At 41.2% G+C, this 22,075-nt stretch overlaps 1 protein-coding gene across 1 annotated transcript in view; it reads right to left on the bottom strand.

Annotated features, from left to right (window-relative positions):
• The window catches only part of Mgam2 (maltase-glucoamylase 2 (putative)), a 90,672-nt gene that overhangs the window by 28,145 nt on the left and 40,452 nt on the right, over positions 1-22,075 (bottom strand). Inside the window, exons 15-30 of the mRNA XM_047562092.1 lie at positions 19,405-19,576; positions 18,743-18,859; positions 14,517-14,671; positions 14,290-14,374; positions 12,944-13,000; positions 11,712-11,836; positions 10,771-10,859; positions 9,957-10,006; positions 7,285-7,452; positions 6,776-6,931; positions 5,454-5,684; positions 3,693-3,847; positions 2,489-2,657; positions 1,405-1,501; positions 886-998; positions 176-301 (exon numbers count right to left, since the gene is read on the bottom strand). Of these exons, the coding sequence (XP_047418048.1) occupies positions 176-301; positions 886-998; positions 1,405-1,501; positions 2,489-2,657; positions 3,693-3,847; positions 5,454-5,684; positions 6,776-6,931; positions 7,285-7,452; positions 9,957-10,006; positions 10,771-10,859; positions 11,712-11,836; positions 12,944-13,000; positions 14,290-14,374; positions 14,517-14,671; positions 18,743-18,859; positions 19,405-19,576 (2,065 nt within the window). The remainder of the gene's footprint in view (positions 1-175; positions 302-885; positions 999-1,404; positions 1,502-2,488; positions 2,658-3,692; positions 3,848-5,453; positions 5,685-6,775; positions 6,932-7,284; positions 7,453-9,956; positions 10,007-10,770; positions 10,860-11,711; positions 11,837-12,943; positions 13,001-14,289; positions 14,375-14,516; positions 14,672-18,742; positions 18,860-19,404; positions 19,577-22,075) is intronic.

Below are 22,075 nucleotides of genomic sequence, written 5' to 3' on the forward strand. Positions count from 1 at the left end.
AAAAGGGCAGCAGGCAATAACTTTAAAAAGCAGTGTATTCTCACAGGACTTGCTCCAAAGCTACAGGATTTATAGTAAAATGGCCACAGCAGGAATTTCTAGGAAGCTGTTTTCAATAGACAATTAGTCACAGAATCCCATAACTAAACCCAGAGGCAGAGTGAGGGTTTCGTACATAGGGGATCTGGGCTGCCACCATTGCGTCATACAGACTGGCGATTTCAGAATCATTCTGGTATCCATAGTGACTCAGTTGGAATCCCAGAGCCCAGTACGGAGTCATTGCTGGCCGACCAATCAACTAGAATAGAAGAATGTTAATTACCCCGATAAGATCATCGTACATTGTAAACATACACCAAGTTCTCATGCCATACCCCATAAGTGTATGCAAATATTATGTCAATTAAAAAAATTTAAAAATATAAAAATAGATTCAAGTAACTTTGTAAGGAAGAAAAGATCATTGGCTTTGATTGAAACAATTAAAAATTTCTACTGACTAATGTTTGATCTGAGGCCTCCCTCAAGAAAAACAGAGAAGTCAAATAAACCTAGAACAAGCACAGAGATGAAGAAGGCTAGAAACGTTGTCATTAACGCTTCTCTACATTCTATTATGCTGTGAAACCTGAGAACATGGGCGTTATCACTGATCTGAGATTCTTGGGATAGGCAGCTTAGCAAGCAATTAAGGGACATATGGAATCTTAATATGCCTTCAGTACCCATTTCAGTAAAATCTGACTTTCAGGAAAGATAGCAAAAATCTAGGGGCAACACCCAAGGATAAAAAGAAAAAGACTGACGCTCTCAGTGCTGAAAACATGGTCCAATACCCAATAAATATTTGGTGATATATCAATGGATAGGATGGCTTCTGACCTCAGTGTATTGCTGAGTTACCAGTTCGGGGGTTGGCCCCAAAACCATATAAAAGTCCAAAATCCCTCCTATGGTGCGATATGTCAGGGCAGGAGTGGGCTGCAGTGTCACATCTGTAGAAATTTAAAAATAAAGAGATAGATGGGGCCGTGAGTCACCAGAGGGGCAGCCTGCTGGCAAGTTTGCTGTCCACTCTCCTCCCTTCACGTCCACCTCCTCTAGAAAGTCCTCCTTTGTCCCGTGGAGTCAGAGATGGATCTGCAGTGCCCCAAACATGATATGCCATGCAACAGCTTACATCACCCGTGAAAAGGAGCTCAAGTGTCACAGCAAAGTAAGGAACCACGGTTAGTCATGGTACAATTAATGCCTGGTCTGGGAAAATTCGTTAAGTTTTGAATAAAAGAACAAATGAGTGGAGGTCATTTTGTTCATGCCATTTTCCTTGCCCCTTCGTTGACTTGTTTCTCGTGGTCAGGTTGTTGGTGGTGGTGCCCAGGGAGCACGCCTCTGTCTTACCCATGGCATTGCTGTTCAGCAGGAGCACTCCGTGGGCATTTCCATCTTCTTCCAAAGCCATATAGTAGGGGTGGACACCATAGGAATTTTTCTTGTACTGTTAATTAAAAAGTCATGAGAGTAATAGAAAGGTAAAAATCCAATAGTTTCCAGATCATCCAAACAGCAAACTCATATTCCACAATAAAGATTTGATTCAGTGTCACATCCTTTGCAGAGCCTTCTTTGACCTTCCCTTTCGCCCAAACTTAAAACCTATGCCCTCCTCCTTTCTGTCACCTTCATTGATTATTACATAATTTTGTGTTTTCCTTGTGGTACTGGGGATTGAACTCAAGGCTGTGCATATGCTAAGCAAGTGCCCTGTCACTGTGCTCCATTCCCAGCGCTTTTATTTTTACTTTTGAGAAAGGGTCTCACTAAGTTTCCCAGACTGACCTTGAACTTGTGACCCTCCTTCCTCAGCCTCCCAAGTAAATGTGCACAACCATTTGTGGCTTATTATTGCACAATTCTATCACAGCACTCAATACACGGCTATGGTTACTTCCACACTAATCTGTCTGTCTATAAACTTCTGAAGGGCAAAGGCAGTGTCTTATTAAATTTGCAGGTAAGCAACTAGCTGCATGCTGCAAGCATTGAACATATTAACTAAAAGTTTGTGAAATAAAGTCTATAGTCTACGGGGGAAGGGTGCAAAAATATAGAGATGTATATGCACTTATTTGCTTTACAGATAAGAGTATGACATGTGGCCTCTTAGAACCTTCCACCAAGAGCAAAAAAGGATAAGGCTGAGCTTGGGAGGCTGAGGCAGGAGGATCATGAGTTCAAAGCCAGCCTCAGCAACAGCAAGGCACTAAGCAACTCAGTGAGACCCTGAATTTAAATAAAATACAGAAAGAGGGGACTGGGGATGTGGCTCAGTTGTTGAGTGCCTCTGAGTTCAATCCCTGGTACCAAAAAGGAAAAAAAAAAAAAAAAACACAATGAGGTTGATAAACAGGACATCATTTTTTGACCTAAGAATTAAAAGCAATTTTATATAAGGAGAAACTTCTAATTTCATTTCTGTCCTTACCGCTGGTGGCTCATCCCGAGCAAACATTCCCCACGTGTTCCAGTTCATGTTTCTTCTGAAAGTTGTGTGCTCCGTTTCCCCAAAACCATAGACATACTGAGAGGGGAGGCGAGTAGAAATGGAAAGGAACATGTCGTTGAAGGTGAAGCCGGGGAGTTGAGAGTCCCAGCTGCAACAGAAAGCAGACCTCCAGGGTGAGCTGCGATCACAGACAGGCAAACAGAGTGTGTCTGGGATGCCTCGATGATGCAGAAGCCTCTGAGCCAGTGCACATCTGGATCCAGGTTTAAATATTGTGAAAGAACCGGGTCATGACCACAGCCACGACTCAGAACCAGGGTTCCATGTTTGTGCTTATGTTTGTGCTTTGCAAGACCAAGAGCTCCTTCTCAGGACCATGAAAGCTCATTGAGACAAGTACCAGCTCTCATTCATGTCCTTACATCTGGTTCTCAGGCCTGGCATACCAACAAACGTGAATAAATGAATGAGATCTAAAAAGCACCTTCCAGTAGAAAAACGTGAAACGCTTGGACTAATTTCTCTAGATTGCCCAGAGAACTCACTGAAGATGGCAACAGAGAAAATTGCCGTCGAAGACAGCAGGAGCCAGACACAGGAAGAAACACAAATGCACACACAAGTGGCAACTTTTGCTGGAATCGGGGACCTCAGCACAGGCAAAGTCTGGACCTGGAGCAGCAGGACAAGAGGTGAGAGATGACAATCCACAATTCCTTTCACACTTAACCTCATGAAAAGCCTGGAAGTCTATGGCCTCTATGGAACCAAAGATGACAAAAAGCCATTTCTCCCTCCTTCCAACCTCTTTCCTCTCTCCTGTCTCTTCAATTATTATTTTTTAATGAAACATAATACAGAACAGACTTACATCTTAGGTTATTTGTTATACTTAATTAATAGCTTTCTGTTCTGCTTAACAAGAACAACAAATAGAGAATATAGTTTTTGCTTTGAACTCAAACAAGACTTCCATTTTTTTTAAACCAACAGTTGATTAATCTTTCTGAGTTAATGACTAACATAAAAATAAATTCCCTAATGAAGAGGAAACTGGCATATTCTTTAACAAATACACACATCATTATGTACAGTCTCTGAGAGTAATATTTTACTTGCCCTAATTAGAAGCACCATAATTACCATCAGTCACTCTAATTAAAGCAAAATAAATAGCACTTACATCACAGTTTGGGAACTTTTGCGCCGAATTTGGATTCCAAAAGGGTTGTTCTGAATCCTGACATCATACAGGCAGTTTTCAGGGGAGACAATGGGTGAGTGTGGCAGGTTCAGAGGTACCGGGACCTCGTACCTTTTATTAGTGGGATCGTAGATCTGGCAACGAGAGGGAAGGAAACTCTTCCTGATGGAGTCTCGGACCTGACTCCTCATGTCAGCCCATAGAATTCAGTTCCCCTGTTCTTTGTTTGTTTTCAACCAGTCTGAATCACATCAGGAGGCACTGAATATTCCAAGAAATCAGATGCCAGTCTTCCTTATCTACTGTGGCAGATCCTGAGCTTCAAAAGTGCCTCAATAATACCTACCCACTCAAGAGACCTTGTGATCTAAGGGTGTAGAATCTCATGGATAGAATGTGTATGTGTGCTTAGGATGTGTGCTATATGAACATACATGTGCATTGAACTGCAAGATTCATGTGTGAGCATGCATGTGTATGCTGGGAACCAGAAAATTGAGTTTCCAACATGGACTCAGACCTCATTATGGTTTGAGCTTCCCAGATGTTGCATACCTTTTTGAGTCTTCAGCTTTCTCCTTTGTACCCACTATTCATTCCTACTCATCTAACAGGACTGATGGGCAGGGAGAACTAGAGGACCGAAGCCTGCATGCAAGGACAGGGACCATCACCATGATGGCGACCACTCCCTTCTCATGCTACTATCAGCCCATGGCTTGGGTTTCAGTAAAGCTTTTGCTAAAGCCCTAATTTTCAAAACTCTGTTTCTTAAACCAAAAACAGTGGCACTGCCTGGGAGCTTGTTTGAAATGCAGACTCAGCCTCTGCCCCAGAGCTGCTGGGCAGAATCTTCAGATTCACAGGATGCCCACAGTGATGGAAGACACACTCAAGTGAGAGAAGCAAGGTCAAGACCAGAGCTGCTCAAGCTAGTGTCCACCAGCCACGTGTGGCTGTTGTGCACCAGAAATGCATGAGTCCAACTCAAGATTCACTGTGATGCACACCAGATTTTGAAGACTTAATTAAAATGTTGTGAACTATCCCTTCATAATTACACTTGGATTTTAAAATGAACTGATATTTATTTTAGTACATTGGTTAAATGAAATATTAGTCATTTCACCTGTTTTTTTTTTTTTTTCAAACACAGTTTAAAAAATACACCTAATGGAAAACAAATGTTTTTACATTGTATTTCTGGTAAGTGGAGGACAACAGGGGGTCTCAAAGTGTGGCCCTTTTACCTGAAGCATCACCGTTGCTGGGGAACTTAGAAATGCAAAGAGTCTGACTGGGCCCAGCCCAGAATGCTGATCTGGAGACCTTAGGGATGAGACTGAGCAGCTTGGGTTTTAACATCTGCAGGTGATCCTGGTGCATGCTAACGCCTGAGAGCCACTGCTAAAGAAATAACTAGAAATGCTGGAAGCAGGTCAATGCCTTTCTTCTGGGTTAACCACAAAGCAGACTCATGTTTCTCAGGGCTAAAGATTCTTTGAGAGTGTTTATGATCTAAAGAGCTCATTATCATAGGAAATTCACAAGCCCGGTGGATCTAAGGTCACACCCTGACTCTGCTGTCACTCCCTTTCTGGCCTTTACCCCTCTAGGCCTTCTCAGCTCCTGCATGCATGAACTGAGGGATTTGGATGAAGTCTTCTCATGACTTCCGGCTCACAGACCTGTCAGTTAAGAACTCACCTTGAAAACCAGAATTGGCAGCACAGGAATTACCTTGATCTGCAGCATGCTCTCAGTATGGTAGATCACACTCAGTCTGAGGAGGCCGATCTTTTCAGAGAAACGATCAGAGACGACAGCAGCTGCTGCTGCGTGGGCAGATGCAGGGACCGCCAGGAGGGTGAGGTCGGTGGTGATGCCCGTGGGCAGGTACTGAATGTTACTGGCCACATAATTAGGGATGGTGTCATAGTAACAGGTGGGCACACCAGGAGTAGCTGTGGGCTGCACAACAGGAGGAGCTCTGGTCAGCCCCGGACACTGTACTCTGAGGTCCTGATTCCCGAGGAAGCTGGTTAGCACCAATAGAGTCTCAGACTGCTTTGCCCATTTGTTATTTGTTGAATCATGTCCCCGCAAGAGGTAAAGCCCAAGCCCTGGTATTATGAATGTGACTAGTTGGAAACAGGTCTTTGTGGATGATCAAGTTCAGAAGAGGTCATTAGGGTGGGCTCTAATCCAATGTGCCTGGTGATCTCAAGAGGGGCAATTTAGACACAGGTGTGAACATAAGGACAGAGATTGAGGGAAGCATGTGCAAGCTAAGAATTGCCAACTATGGCCAGCCCACCACCCGAAGCAAGGGGTGAATCATGGAGCAGAACCAACAGCACCACCCTCAGAAGGAACCAACCCTGCCAACATCTTGATCTCAGACTTCTAGACTCCAGAAGTAGGAGGAAATAAATCTGTATTGTTCTAAGCCAATCAGTTTGTGTAAATTTGTTATAGCAGCCCTACACAAGTACACTCATTTCACACACACACACACACACACACACACACACACACACACACACACCAGCTTCCTGTAATGAGTGAATCCCGAAGGAACAACAGGAAACCCAATCTGGAGCCTGGAACCCTGAGACAGGGTCCTGCGCCCAGTGACATTACTGCCCCGAATCCTACCTCGAGGAATCACTAACTTTCTCAGGTTTTCATACTCTCTGTAGTTCACATGAGAGGATCAGCCTTCTCTCAACCCTTTTTCTCTGGGCTCTCCAATAGATGAAAATGAATTCACTTAAAATACTCAATGAGCAAAACAAACCCCTGGACACTATCACGTAAAAGGGGATTTTGAATGACGTGACTGGAGAGATGATCAGAATAGCACTGAGTGTCTTCTGATTCCAGATATCTGGGGAAATTGGGTATCAGCTCTCCTGCAGAGTTGACAGATGCATAATGGCACACTGTCATGGTACCTGTTAGGCTATCAATATTTCTAAAGTGTTTTCTTGGTGCCTAATGACTTGTGGGGCAATTTCCCTGAGTTCCTGATCAACATGGTGACTCGTTTTGATCAATACCTCCCAGAGGCACCCCAGCTGTTTGCAGCTCTCCTCAGAGGCAGCAGTATCCTCGGGGTTGCAGTCAAACTTCTCTAGGTCACTGACCAAAAGGTCCCACTCAATAGAGAATTCTTGTCCCAGAGCCAGTCCCTTGAGATCAGTGATGGTCACCACCTGGGGAAGAGAAAGATTTCAGTGACAAATGAGATGAGGTAGAATTACATGGATAGAGTCCTGCCTGATGATTTAGAAGCCAGAGTATGTGTAAATACTCTCCAGAACTAGGCTAATGAATGGAAAGGTGTTTTCCCTGTGTTTCATCTTAGTTCTAAATTTTCAGAAACTCACTGTCTCCTCTCTTAGGGTTCCAACTCCCACGTCTTCTTCAGACCCTAATGTAATCAAGGTGGTAGGGTTTGTATTTGCAGGCACAAGTTTCTCCTGCACCCTGCCTATGCTGTGGTCGCTGTCAGAATCTTAGGCCAGGGCTTTCAGCAAGGACCCTGTGGGAAGGAACAATCACTCACCTTTGTCGAAGCACTGTAGACAACACTTGATATGGGGGTGGCAGCATTATTAAGAGATACAATAAAATTACTTGGCTCTTTGTCCATTCCCAAAATTCTGATATCTGTAAACATGAGGTTGTCAGAGTTCACAGAACCATTACGTACAATCTTTGCCTGTAGACGGTTCTGGAGGGGAAAAACCAGTTTGGAGTCAGTGCATCACACTCCACATCTCTCTGAGGTCTAATGTGTTTCTCTTTCCTCTGTGGTTCTCACTGTTGCTAAGCAACATCCCCAGGGAGCATTCTGAGTCAGACTCAACATCCTAAATCCTTCAGTAATATTTCATGTTTGCTTTTGCACCCTGGCTCTTTGCTGATTCTTTACTCAGATCATCTGACCCTGACATTAAGGAATGGTCTAGTGGATAGGATGGGTCTTTGCAAGGCAAACAAAGACACAAGCAAACACACAGACTCACTGGCATGCAGAGACACACACACACACACACACACACACACACACACACACACACACACTTTCTTCTTTTTCTTTTAGCTAATAATAAGAGCTAAAGTTTATGAATGCTTACAATGTTCCAGGCACTGTGCTGAGGTTTTTACATGTATTGCCTCATTTAATTCTCCCAGCAGATTATGAATTCAAAACTATAACTATCCCCATTTTTTTAGAAGAGAATACTGAAAAACACAGAGAAATTAATAACTGATTTAGGGAGCCAGAGTTTAAAAGCAATAGAACTGAGCTCAACAAAGGAGGTGGAACACTTGGAGGGTTGCAAAGAAGTCCTACACAATGTGCCTGACAGCTGACAAGGGGACAAGGGCCACAGGAGAGAAAGGACAGTGTCTCAACAAGGTGAGAGGGCAACTGGGTGTGTACAGGCAAAGCATCGAGCCCAGTCATGATCAAAATGGATCAAAACAGAACACGGACTTAAAATTTCAAAATTTTTAGAAAAAGAAATTATAGGAGGAAAATACTGAGGATTTATGTCCAGGAAAAGATTCTTCGACATTATACCAAAAGCATAATCCATTAAAAATAATGATAAATTAGACTTATTAAAATTTTTAAATTTACTTTGTGAAAGACCCTATTAAAAGGAAGAAGAAGAAAAGAAGCCAGCAACAGAAAAAGTACTGGCAAACCCCATGTTTGACAAAGGACTGACATTGAAAATATGTAAGAATTCTCAAAATTGAACAGCTAAAAAAAATGTCAAAATAATTCAATTAGAAAATGGACAAAGAATTGAACAAACATTTCACCTAAGAGAATTCACAAATGGCAAACAGGTCAACATCGTTAGCCATCAAGAGAAATACAAATGTAATAACATATCATCGCACACTTTTCAGAATGACTAAAATGAAAAATAGCAACAACATCAAATGCAGGTGATTATGCAGACATGAGGTCACTCATATCTTACTGGTAGACATGCAAAGCAGACCTGCCACTCTGGAAAACGGTTTGGAAGTTTCTTAGGAAATTAAACATGGACAAAGAGAAGACCCAGCAATTGAACTCTTGGGCATTTGTCTCAAAGAAATGAAAAGCTCTGTTTCATATACAATCTGTACTTGAATTTCCATAGCAGTTTTATTTATTTTAAATAGCACATGACTGGGTACATTCCAGATTCCCTTTATCAAATGAACAGTACCTTGGGACACTATTCGTCAACAGAAAGAAACAATATACAACAACTTGGAAGAATTTTGAGAAAATTATGCTAAATGAAAAAACAGTTCCCAAAGTCACATATACTACATGAGCCATTTACATAAAATTCTGAGAAGAACAAAATTACAGAAGTGGAGAACAGAGTATGGGTTGTCAGGGCCTACAGAAGGAGGTAAGTAGGCATAGCAATAAAAGAGCAAGAAGAGAGATCTTTGTGGTGATGGAGATGTTCTGTGTTTTGACAGGGTCAAGGTCAATAATCTGCCTGTAAAATTGTATGACAATTCTATAAGATTAGGGGAAACCAGGTAGGTAAAAGGTACATGGTAACATGGTGCTATGTATTACAACCACATAGGGATCTGCATCTCAAAATGAGAGTTTAGTTTGACAAACAACATGAATTTATACGAAAAAAAAAAAGAGAAAAATGGATAGAGAGCCTTATAAGATAAAGATCTGCACACACATGATCAGACTTCCAAGAAAACCAAATTAGAATTCTCCCACTTTCTGCTAGCCTTGTGACTTTCCTCTTCTCTTAGGCCCTTGGGAAATAGAGATGAGGCAAGTGATATTCTGTATCTTCCAAACTTTCCAAGCCACCCCTGGATGCCTGTGCCCAAAGGCAAGTTTTAGGCACTGGGAAGGAAAAGGGAACCTCAACAAAGCACTTCACACACACTTGCATCCCTCTGAAGGACACAGCTTAGAAGTACTGACTCAACGCATACATCAAACACAATGATTTTTTTTTTCTGGAAAAATAACCCTATAATTTCTGTACAGAATCATAATTTTTTTTTTCAGAGCTTATTATACATCTGACACAGATTAAACCCTTCAGTGTTATCTCAAATCCTTTCTAGGACATCACAAACACTGTCCCTATTTGATGTTACCAAGCATCTACAGAACAAAAACTCAAAGAGCAACCTCAGCAAGGAGCACCCAGTGTGTCCCATGAAAACGGTACTTACAGAAGTAACAGAGAAGTCATACAGAGTATACATGTTCTTAGTAACAGCATCTAGAAGAGAAAGATAAACACATGTCCATTACCATCGGAAGCAGCAGGGCCTAGCTGTTTCTTTTATCTGAAATACCTTTGCCTCTAATCCGCCCATTTTTGTCAACCTCCACAGAAATTTCTCAGAACACTTTCTCTGAATTCTCATTGCACTTTGTGGTACTGTTTTGCTGGCATTTAAAACATTTTTGAATTGCTTTAGAGTTATTCTCATGCATAATGTATCTATCCTGCTAGACCATGGCTTTCCCAAGGTCCATGTTTACGCCACACTCTTCTCTATATGTCTTGTTTATGGTATAATAATAAATAGCAAATAAATTTTAAAGATTCTAATTTCATTCAGGGTGGATTTTTTTATATAACCACAGGCTAAAATCTTACATGAAGTATTTATATGGGAAAGCTTACTATGAGAAAGAACACTACATAAACTAGATACATGTGCCTCAAGAACAACTGAAGCAGCACTCTACAAAGCTGTAAGCAAAATGTTTTGCTTTGTATAAATAATGATATCCAGAGAAGAGAACAAGTAAACTAAACACACCAATGTCTGTTGCTTTGGAAAGGTCCATGACACAGGAGTTGGACATTTGAAGTCATTTAATGCACTGTGCGTGGCTAATAGAACCTTTCAGAATGAGTTCTAACGCAACAATTACAAGCTACAGAAATCAGCAGCATGATAGATGCCTTCCGGGGCAGCCTTCAGCGAGTCGCTCCCCCTGAGGACCACAGAGAAGGTCCAGGAGGAAGTCTACCTTTAGTCACACCGTCATCCCAGTACAGCTCTCCCTTGGCTTCTCTCTTATAGTCCAAGGCGACAATGAGTCCCAGGGAATTCTTCCGGCTAAGAAGAGCAGTTCCCAGTTTCAGAGAATGAAGAAGAGATGGAACCATGTGAAACCACACCCTTGATGTCCCAGGGACAGATTCTCCCAGAGTCCATCCCAGAAACTCAGTAGATCCCAACATTGTGTGCAAACATGGAAGTTGGGTGTGGACAGGCAGCAGAAGTGAGTGTGAGATTGACTGGCGGAGGCAGGCAGTGCCTGCTGGAAGCTGGTTTGCGATCACTCTAACAATGAATACTGACCATGTGCCAGGTACTGTTCTAAATATCCCACATACGTTGTCACCTGCAGTAATCCCCTGAACCTTCACAGTCATGCTATCATCCTCCCCAGCTTACCAATAACAAGCATAAGTACAGAGAAGTAAGGTGTCCAAGGTAAACATACCTAGTATATTGCAGAGCCAGGGCTTGGACTCAAACTATCTCCAGAATCTGAGCTCCTGAACTCCAAGCTTCGTTGACTTTCACATGATAACCCATTATCCCCTACTTAATTTGTATTCTGTCACAAAATAGGGAATATATGACCACGGGCTAAAATCTGAGGATAATTTCTGGTCACAGGGAAATCCTCATGGGTTGTTATTTTGATTGGTGCTATAATTTAATTTAATACAAGTGTAAAGAACTATAGAAATGTGAAGGAACTGAGGTTACAATTGTCCCTGCCCCAAATGAGAACTCAGATGACAATTTGGAGCCAACTTTGAAAGGAGGAGAGAAAGATTGCTTACTGGAATTAGTTCCCTTGGACCATCCGCTCTCAGTCTCTATTTGTCTCCCCCATAATATCCCATCCCATTAGAGCACCAAAGTAATCACACCTTAGAATACCCAGGAGCTTACCTGATTTCTGTGGTTGTGCTCGGCTGCTGGGTGGGAAATATGTAGCCCCCTCGAAGGTGAAGCCCGATCCTATCGCCTGGGAGTAGCATATCCACAAACTGCTTCCTCCACTGGATGGCTTCTCCCTAATCAACAAAAGGAAATAGATGTGTGGGCTAGGAAGAACCTCGGAGATCATCCAGTTCAACTGCCTCATTTTAAAGAAGAGAAAAATGGGGAAAATGAAGTGCCTTCCCTGAGGTATACAGGTGACAGAGAGCACAGCTGAGTCCACACCTTTCCTTTAGCACAAACCACACTGTACATCACAGTTTGAATCAGGATGTTCTCAAAGGTCCACACATCAAACTCTTGGTTCCACTGTGGGGCTATTAGTAGGGGGTAGAAAATTTTAATAGGTGTGGCTGCCTTGTTGGAGGTTTTAGGTCATTGCTGGTATATATTCAAAAGGTCTCTTCTTTCTCTCTTTCACTTTCTGGTCATGAGTCAAGAGGTTTCGCTACACCATAAGTTCTTGCCATGATGTGCCATCATAAGCCCAAATCAATAGGGCCTATTAATCATGGACTAGAACCTCTGAAACTACAAGCTGAAATAAACCCTTTCTCTTTATAAGGTGATCATTTGGTGTATTTATTATAGTAACAGAAAACTGACTAACACACAGTGATTCCTCCAGTGAGCTTGAGTTCTTTAGATTATCACAAATAAAAGCCAATAACGCCATAGGTCCGAGATTGATGGAGTAAATTTCCATAAACCTACTCCAGATATTCAAAGTATTTCCCTGTTCATTTTGAAAAGTCTTCTACTATGATCTTAATGTTGATGTTCCCCTAAACTCATATTTCGTAATCTAATACCCTACGGTGATATTAAGAGGTGGGGCCTGTCGGGCCCACCTTCCCTGTTCACCCCCACCCCAAAGTGCTTAACTTACGAGAGCTCAATGAGAAGTGGCATCAATGAAGAAGAGGGAGACCTCACCGGACACTGCCTCTCCCACCGCCTTGACCTTAAACTTTCCAGCCGCTAGAGCCATGGGTGATAGATTTCTGTTGTTTACAAATTATCCAGTATGAGATATTTCGTTACACCCTCCTGAATGTACCCATGATCAACGAAATGTAAAACACCACTCAGTTATCCAACCCCAAGCTCTCCAGACTGCTGGCTGGTAACCACTCTCTGCTAGAGGCACACTTCTGAGACAGCTGGGCCACTGCACTTACTGTCTCGTAGTCATACCAGGTGGCATCTGGAATGTACGCTCTCACTTGATCTGCACCCTGGGGAAACAAAAACAAAGAGCAGTTTTACAGAACACTTTGCAGTTTAGAGAACACCACCATATCACTGCACGTGGCCATGTGAACAATCCCGGGAGAGAGCTGGGATCATCCCACGCCACTAATCAAACCACAGAAATTCAGAACGATTGGGCAGTTTATTCAAAGCAAAGTTGTATCCAGAAACTAAGTTCATAATGCTTGTATATTTTCTAGGAAAAGCAGAGAACGTTCATTCTCTGACTCATGCGATCTGACAGTTGGGGGAGCCAACTACACCCCCAAGACAAAAATCCTAGCTCAAAGGGCCGTAGACATGTATACATGAGTTTATAAGCAGACGTACACCATTCTGAGCCTCCCTCCACCTTCCCTGTTCACCCCTAACCCAAACCACACTTAGGTAAGAGACCCCTGGGCCTCCATGCAGGTACTTCAGAGTTGCACTCCCACGCTTGACCATTCCTCCTCTTTCCCTCCCTGCTCTTCCTTATGTCTATCCTCTCTTCCCAACCCAATCCCAAAGCACACCCCTCTGGATAAGGGGAAACACAGATGTCAGCCTACACACACACCAAGGCATTTAAAACCCAGGTCAATGCCATCCTGAATGTCTAAGGACACAGGTTTTGAGGTAATTTTGCAAGCTGATAATGGTTTTAATGGGGCATTGAACCAAGGATAACTTTTTCTCCTTTTCTAAACTTTTATGATCTCATTCATTTATATATATATATATATATACATATACATATATAAATATATTTATATTTATATATTTATTATATTTATTTAATATAATACATATAAATAAATTATAATAAATAAATATAAATAAATTATAATTAATAATATTTAATAATATAATTATAATAATTATATTATTATATAATAACATATATTATTATTATATATAATATATATAATATAATATTATTATAATATAATAATATAATAGGATAATATAAAATAATAATTATAATATAATATAGTAATATAATATTATCATAATTATATAATAATAATATTATATAATAATAATATGATTATATAATTTAATAATAATGATTAATAATATTCAATAATATTTAATAATAAATAAATAAATATATAATATAATGAATATTTATATATTTATTATATTTATATATTTATAATATTTATATATGTATATGTATTTATATATATATTTAAATGCAATCATAGATGCTTGGGGTCTGGTTCATTCAGCTGTAGCACAACAAGGACAAGTGTAACGCCCCGCCTTGTCATTCAGATTGCAGACATACTTCATACAGGACAGGTGTGATGAGCAGTCCAGGCCCCCACAAGAACTGCTCGTGCACTTCCCACGTGGCTGGGTCCTGGTAGAACCTAGAAAACAGAGACACCGTGAGCATCTGCAATTCCCAAGAGCACAAGAGCACGCGGCGCATCCTGACTGACCATGTTACCATTAGCAAGACAAAGTGAAACTGCCCTCTGTAGGGGGTCCTCCAGGGGTTAGGAGACTTACTCATGCAGCAGGGGCCTTGCTACCGTCTGCCCCTGGGTGTGAGCGCGGTAGAAGAGGGTGTAGAGATAGGGCAACAGGGTATAGCGGATGTTCAGATAATGTCTGGAGGAATTTAACAGCAGGGAGTCAGAACCAAAGGCAGCAGGATCCTGGTCCTGGAAGAAAATGGAAGCAATCAATGAGTTGCTTTTTCCATCATAACAGGCTTTCCCAGGTGAGAGGAGCAACGTTTCCCAGCTTGGAGAACATGAAAGCATTTCCGTAAGTAGAAGACTCTCGACCCAGCTCCTTCGCTGTGCACCTGAGGAAGCTCTATCAAAGATCACAGGACTTCCTCAGCGTAGAATTGCAAGCAGGTGGCAGAGTTTCCATTTGACACACGTCTCCTGAGGGCAGACGAGAGCAGCCCTGGGGTGGCCACAAAGCCCACAGTCACAATGGACATAAAGGGGCCTAGTGGGCCCTACTCCCCCACAAGGACTGCTCTGACTTATTTCTTGAGGATTTTCATGATATTTATTTGGAAGATAATAATAATAATAAGTTGTACTAAACTGCATTGCATCATTAAAATAATTTTAAATCCATTTCCGTGTCATATTGCCTACCACCACGATCTACAGTTCATCTTTTCTTTTCATGAACTTCAATGAATTTGTCAATTTGAAATTTTAAATCTAGTTTCATCTGTGATATTTTTACCATCACAACTTATTTTATTTTCTCTATTCCAAAGATAATGAGCTCTATTTGTTCTTCGATGTATAAGATGTGAAGACCATAAGGACAGATTTTAGCAGATTTTATCCAAGAGCAAGAAAGGAACCCATTACAAGGGATTTATTACCACCCAGAGAGAAATTTTCCATCAATGGTTGGCACTCATTTGATAATAATTTTGTTATGATTTGGAAGATGTAAAAGTTCTGCATGTCATATTTAGATCTATCATCAGGTAACATATTATTGGGACTAAATTTTGGAGAAAATTCCCTGAATTTACTGCTTTCTTTTGTCCACGCCCTCAAATAGAAGTACTCTATGTATGCAATGTGGGGCTCATATGAACCCTGAGGCCAAACACACACACACAAAAATAGTACTCCACAGCCACCACCTCCCTGGTCTCAAACTGAGAAAATCTACAACTGCGCTGTCCACCATCATGGCCACAAACCACCTGTCTACTGGTCACTTGAAATGTGGTCGATAAGACTGAGAAACTGAACTTTAAATTTTATTTATGGTCAATTTAAATATAAATCTTAAAACTAAATCAGTATAAAATATTATTTTCATGAACCAAAACTTCATTGTTCTGATGGGATTATCTTACTTCAACTGCTAAAAATTAACTAACACAAATTAAAATGTATTATAGTTGTAAAATACACACACTAAATTTTGAAGACTTGATCAGCATATAAAATGGCTCATTAATAACAGCTTATTTTAACACAGGTTGATAATGTTATGTATATTGAGTTACATAGAATACATTTAAGATGGTCCCTGTTTCTTTCTACTTTCTAAATCTAAAGTTAGACTGGCCTAGTTCTTATTACAGTCCTATTGAAAAGAGGTAGCATGTAAGAAAGAAAGCTAACATCCTAACCTAGCCAGCCAGGTGAGTCAAGTGCTTTTAGCTATCTAAGTTATTTCAGTCCATCTCTTTGTGAAGAAGCACCTGCCTCCCGTGCTTCCAGTCACCTTCTTGATCATTCAGAATTAGTTCTCTCTCTAGACCACTAGTTGCTAGGAAAGCCCAAGGATAAAATGTGTTCAAGGACTGACGTTGTGACAGTGTAGACGTGAAGTGTCTGCTGAAAGCAGAAAATATATGACCTTTGACCTTCTGAGTTTGACTTATTTTGCTTAACACAATTGTCTCTGGGTTCATCCATTTTCCTTCTAATGCCGTAATTTTATTTTTCTTTATAGCTGAATAAAACTCCACTGTGTATATATAACACAATTTCTTCATCCAGTCATCTGTTGATGGGATATTATGCTATAACCCCAGTCGTTTTTAACTTAATTATTTATTTCTTTTTTAATTTTTACAGACTGCATTTTGGTTCATTGTACACAAATGGGGTACATCATTTTTATTCTATGGTTGTACACGATGTAGATTCATAACATTCATGTTTAATTTTATCTGCTGCTGCTATAAATTCCAGTGCTTTTCCCCCTAGTTCTTTTTTTTTAAATTTTTATTTTTTTTATTTCTACAGACTGCATTTTGATTCATTGTACATACCTGGAGTACAACTTTTCATTTCTATGGTTGAATATGATGTAGATTCATACCATTCATGTAATCATACATATACACAGGGTAATGATGTCTCTCTCATTCCATCATCTTTCATACCCCTGTCCCCTCCCCCCTCTCATTTCCCTCTATGTAATCTAAAGTTCTCCATTCTTCTCTTACCCCCACTCCCCCATCCCCATTATGTATGATCATCCACTTATCAGGGAAAACATTTGGTGTTTGGTTTTTAGGGATTGGCTTATTTCACTTAGCATGATATTCTCCAATTCCATCCATTTACCTGAAAATACCATAATTTCATTCCTCTTTATGGCTGAATAATATTCCATTGTGTATATATACCACAGTTTCTTTATCCATTCTTCTGCTGAAGGGCATCTAGGTTGGTTCCACAATGTAGCTATTGTGAATTGAGCTGCTTTTCCTCAGCAAAGGATACAATGATATGTGGAAAGAGAGCCTACAGAGTGGGAGAAAATCTTTTCCACATGCACTTCAGACAGAGCACTAATCTCCAAAATTTATAAAGAATTACAAAACTTTACACCAAAATACAAAGAATCCAATCAATAAATGGGCTAAGGAACTGAGCAGACACTTCACAGAAGAAGATACACGGGTGATCAACAAAAAGTGATGAGCACTTTTTCATATATTAATTAAACAAATGCAATAGTATAGTAATTAGAGAAATGCAATTCAAAACCACCCTAAGATTTCATCTAACTTCAACTAGAATGACTATTATCAAGAACACAAGCAATAATAAGTGTTGGCATGGATATGGGGGAAAAGGCACACTCATACATTGCTGGTGGAGTTGCATATTGGTGCAGCCACTCTGGAAAGCAGTGTGGAGATTCCTCAGAAAGCTTGGAATGGAACCACCATTTGACCCAGCTATCCCACTCCTTGGTTTATGCCCAAAGGAATTAAAATCAGCATACTACAGTGATGCAGCCACATCAATGTTCATAGCTGCTCAATTCACAATAGCTACATTGTGGAACCAACCTATATGCCCTTCAGTTGATGAATGGATAAAGAAACTGTGGTACATAAATATAATGGAATATTACTCAGCCATAAAGAATAAAATTATGGCATTTGCTGGTAAATGGATGAAGTTGGATAATATCATGCTAAGTGAAATAAGCCACGTCCAAAAACTGAAAGGCTGAATGTCTTCTCTGATAAGTGGATGATGATACATTATCGGGGGGGGGGGGGAGTGGTGGCAGGGGCAAGAGAAGAACTGAGAAACTTTGGATGGTGTAGAGGAAAATAGGGCGGGAGGGCGTGGGGGAAGGAAAGGTAGTAGACCGAGATAGATATTGTTACCCTATATACATGTATGAGTACATGAATGGTGTGAATCTACACTAAAAACAAAAAGCTAACTGGAAAAGGATAAAGTTTAAATGAATTATGGGAAGTAGTAGGAAAGTGGTCTTGCAAATTCTTCATAGAAACATACAGTGTTATAACAAAGTGAAAAGGTATTTCAGATCACTGGCCTGCCTGTCCTAAATCCTTCTCCCTTGGTCTGCCACATCTATGAGTTATTTCCCTTTTATTAAACAAAATAAAATTCTAATGAATTTTAGAATTCATTAGAATTCTAAATGAATTTTGGAATTCTAATTCTAATTGTCCCAGCTCCTATAAGGGGGACAACAAAACTGATAGAAGTACCATAAAAGCTTTAACCAATCTTCTTAGCTTTGTGGATGAGTTTCCAACAATAAAACCATTTAATACATATGCATGCCCCTTCCCACCCACTTTCGTCCTGATGCCCTGCTTTTTAGGTGTATTGTGCGAGATTAACCTATCCTTTTTCTGTAGTAAGGGTTAACCATAGGCTTTCCCGCTCAAACCCTCCTTGAAAATAAACAAATGAGACAATCCCATAAGTCTCCATCCCTTCTCCTAGAGACCTTACCCTGAACCCAGGCCCATTGTGATTCCTTGATAATGGATAAAATGCTCCAAGTTGCATCCACCTTCTGCAGAGCTCCTCTGTGACGTTTTCTTTATAACCACAGATGTTGGCACCTACCTGGAGAATCACACATACCAAAATGTTGGTCATTGAGAGAAGTAAAAGCATTGAACTGAGTACTTGTATGATAAAGGAAAATAAAATCTCATATTGGCATTATGCCATCTGTAAAGAGATTCCATAGTCCCAGGGCAAGACCTCAGACAAATAAGAGAAACAAAGTATGTATCATAGGATAAACAGAGAAGACTGACAGATAATATTGACCCTCATCCCTACAGAGGGTTCTTCCTCAATATTCAGTTCCCAAAAACATACTTCCCTATTCACTGATGCTCTGCTGATGGGATATTTCTGTGATATTAATGCAGTTTACTCATGGTGTCTCTTTCCCATCTTCAGACACTCCGTGGGTGACAACCCAGTGATCAATTTTACCATCCTATCTTCAGAAGACAGCTTACACCACACATAGAAATTGATTTTTTCCAATACATATCTCAATGAGACACATGCTCCTTAGTTTTTCAAATACCCTCAAAGACTGATAATGAAGGTGTGTCTAAGAGGGCTGAAGTTCCTTGGCTGGGAATGAGGCTTACCATGGGGATGCCAAACAGGTTGAACTCAAGGATACCAGGGATGGACCATCGGAGGTCATCCCAGGTAGCTGCATTGTCCCCCAGCCAATGAGCAGCAAATTTACCAGATCCAGCAAAAGTAGAACGGGATAAGATGAAGCTCCTATTATTGGAGAAGATAGTCTCCATGGCCCTGAAAAAGAACTCAGTGTGAGGTGAGCTGTGAGTATCTAGAACCCATCTTGCACCATGAGAAGCAATGGGCTTTCCAAACAAACTGAAAGAAAACCTCAGAATATCAAAAGCTAGGTGTAAACAGGCCAGCATTTTTAAGAGTTCCTTTCCCACTGCTGAGAAAGATTTTAGGTCCTACATAAAACTGTAAAAAGTTTTCTTTTCTATCCCCCAAGAGAATTTCTGCAGGCTCCTGTGTTCCTACATTTACTCCGTTTTGTTGAATCTGGCTTTGGTCCAAACCTTTTGGTTGACAATATTTTGTAGCTATGTTTTGGTTGTTGGACTCATCTTCTCTCTCTAGACAGTTTTTCTCACATCACTGTTCCATGTGCATTCCATGCACAATCCTGTTTAGTAGAACAGCAGCTCAGTTTAGAACTATCTTCACTTCCTCTTGGCATAGACTAGCAGACACTTCACCTTTCTTACCACTGGAAGGAGGTTTATTGCACTCTATAATTATTGATCTTAAAAGAAAACACATTCAACCCAAGCAGATTGAAACTGAAACAGGGATGAATGTGTCTCAGACTATGGCTAGAGGCAGGCCATTATGGTACCCAGATTAGATAGCAGTCAGGTTCTTCCCAGCTTAGAGACAAGTTCTCCTTCAGAGATCCTTAAGTTTCTCTTTCCCCTCCTCCAGGTCTAGCCTATTTAGGTTGAGGACATATCTCTGGGAAGATCTGATATACTTCTGATTTCAGCCTAGAGGGAGATGAATTTTACTCCCTGGTATCCCAGTAGCCACTGTCCCCAGACTGTTCTTCCAGTTAAGGTTGAGCTAAATCTTCACCAGACGTGTGACTTCTGTTCTCCTGATGTATGGATCCCACTGAATGAAAATCTTGTCTCTTTTTAAATGCAACTCTGCCTCAGGTCCAAAGACCATGTTCTATGTATGTGCACTGTTCTCAGGAAATAGAGGTGATCCTGCCCAACCCACGGAAATCAGAAAAAATCCCTCGACTTAATCAGTCACAGTTTTAACTATTAGCCATAACTATTCAAATATATTAGCCCAGGCATTCATGATTTTATAGCACTTTTATCACATGAGGACACTGGCAATAAAGCAATTTGAAACTCTCTTTTCCTTTTCCAATCTTTCCTGACTCTTTCTTACCATTTAATCACTTGCCTTCCCACCTCCCATTCTTAAACAGAAACATCTAAGAGTTGGCGTTTATCAGAACAGGGAGGGACTCTCAGAAATATATCAATCCAAGTCTCTCATTTTGAAAATGAGAAAGCTGAGTCTTCTCACCTTGTTTATATTCCAGGGAAAATGGTATGAGAAAAAGAGAAGTCAGGAAAGAGAGTAACAAAATCAGAAGTAGGTTTCCTTCTTCTTGGAGATTTGCTTTCACTGAGATACAAACTTGTACATTCATTGGTCAAGGACTCTCTGTCACCTGGGCAGTCCAGTGTAATGCAAAGTCATGAAGACAGCAGAGTGTCAGGAAGCAGCAGACACAGTCCCCACCTCTAATCCCTCAGGTCGCCTGGGTGCCCATCCTGTTCTTCCTTTTCTCATATCTGGTATTTATCCCACCAACATGTCCTCAAAGGTCACACTATTCATAAAACTAAGGATACAAAGGTGTGTTTGTCCTCAAGGAAATTATTCAGCAAGAAAAAAAAATGACGAGGAGATCCAAGATGGCGGACTAGAGGGAGGCTGCGTTCCTTGTTGCTCCATAACTCTGGTTTCAAGCAGAGGATATCTGTTTCTTGGTGAGGCAGTTTTTGCTGCTTATCGATTCCCTGCTGTTTACCCCACTTGTCTACTGTGATCACCTGCAGTCTGCCAGCATATCGATGACTTTAATGAGTGCAGATTGCTCACTGTCAAGCGCCTATCATCCACCATTTGCCTGCCTCTCGCCTGTCCATCACCTGCTTTACACCTATCCATCACCCACTGCATGAGGTTCACCTTCCAATTGTTCAATTACAGTCAGAAAACTGATCGTCAACCGCCAGTGGAGCACCAGCTGCCTGCTGTTGCCTGGAAGTTCTGTGTCACAGTACCTGCAGGTTTGATTACACGTGGCTGCTGCCATTTTGAGACAACAGCCAGGCCCCATAGGACCCCTGGCCGAACTGACTGAGCCCCATCTCCAGGATCCCTCAGCCCAACTGATCACTCCCGGCCTCCAGGGCCCTCACATCGACTGACTGCGCCCTATCACTGGGACCCCAGACCGACTGATTGCACCCAGCCTCCAGGATCCTGTAACCACACCAAACACACCCGACCTCCAGGACCCCTGCCTGACCAACCACACCCCACCTCCAGGACCTCCAGCCGACCATGTCCACACCCTGAGCTGTAGCTCCCCATTTCCAACACATTTGGAAGCCAGAGAGGCCATCTTGGATAATCCTGGAAGCCATAGCTCTGATCATTAGGTGGGGCAAATCCCATCCTGAGACGCCTGCTGGAGACTTG

The sequence above is a fragment of the Sciurus carolinensis genome, chromosome 8 (assembly GCF_902686445.1).
Source record: "Sciurus carolinensis chromosome 8, mSciCar1.2, whole genome shotgun sequence".
NCBI lineage: Eukaryota > Metazoa > Chordata > Mammalia > Rodentia > Sciuridae > Sciurus > Sciurus carolinensis.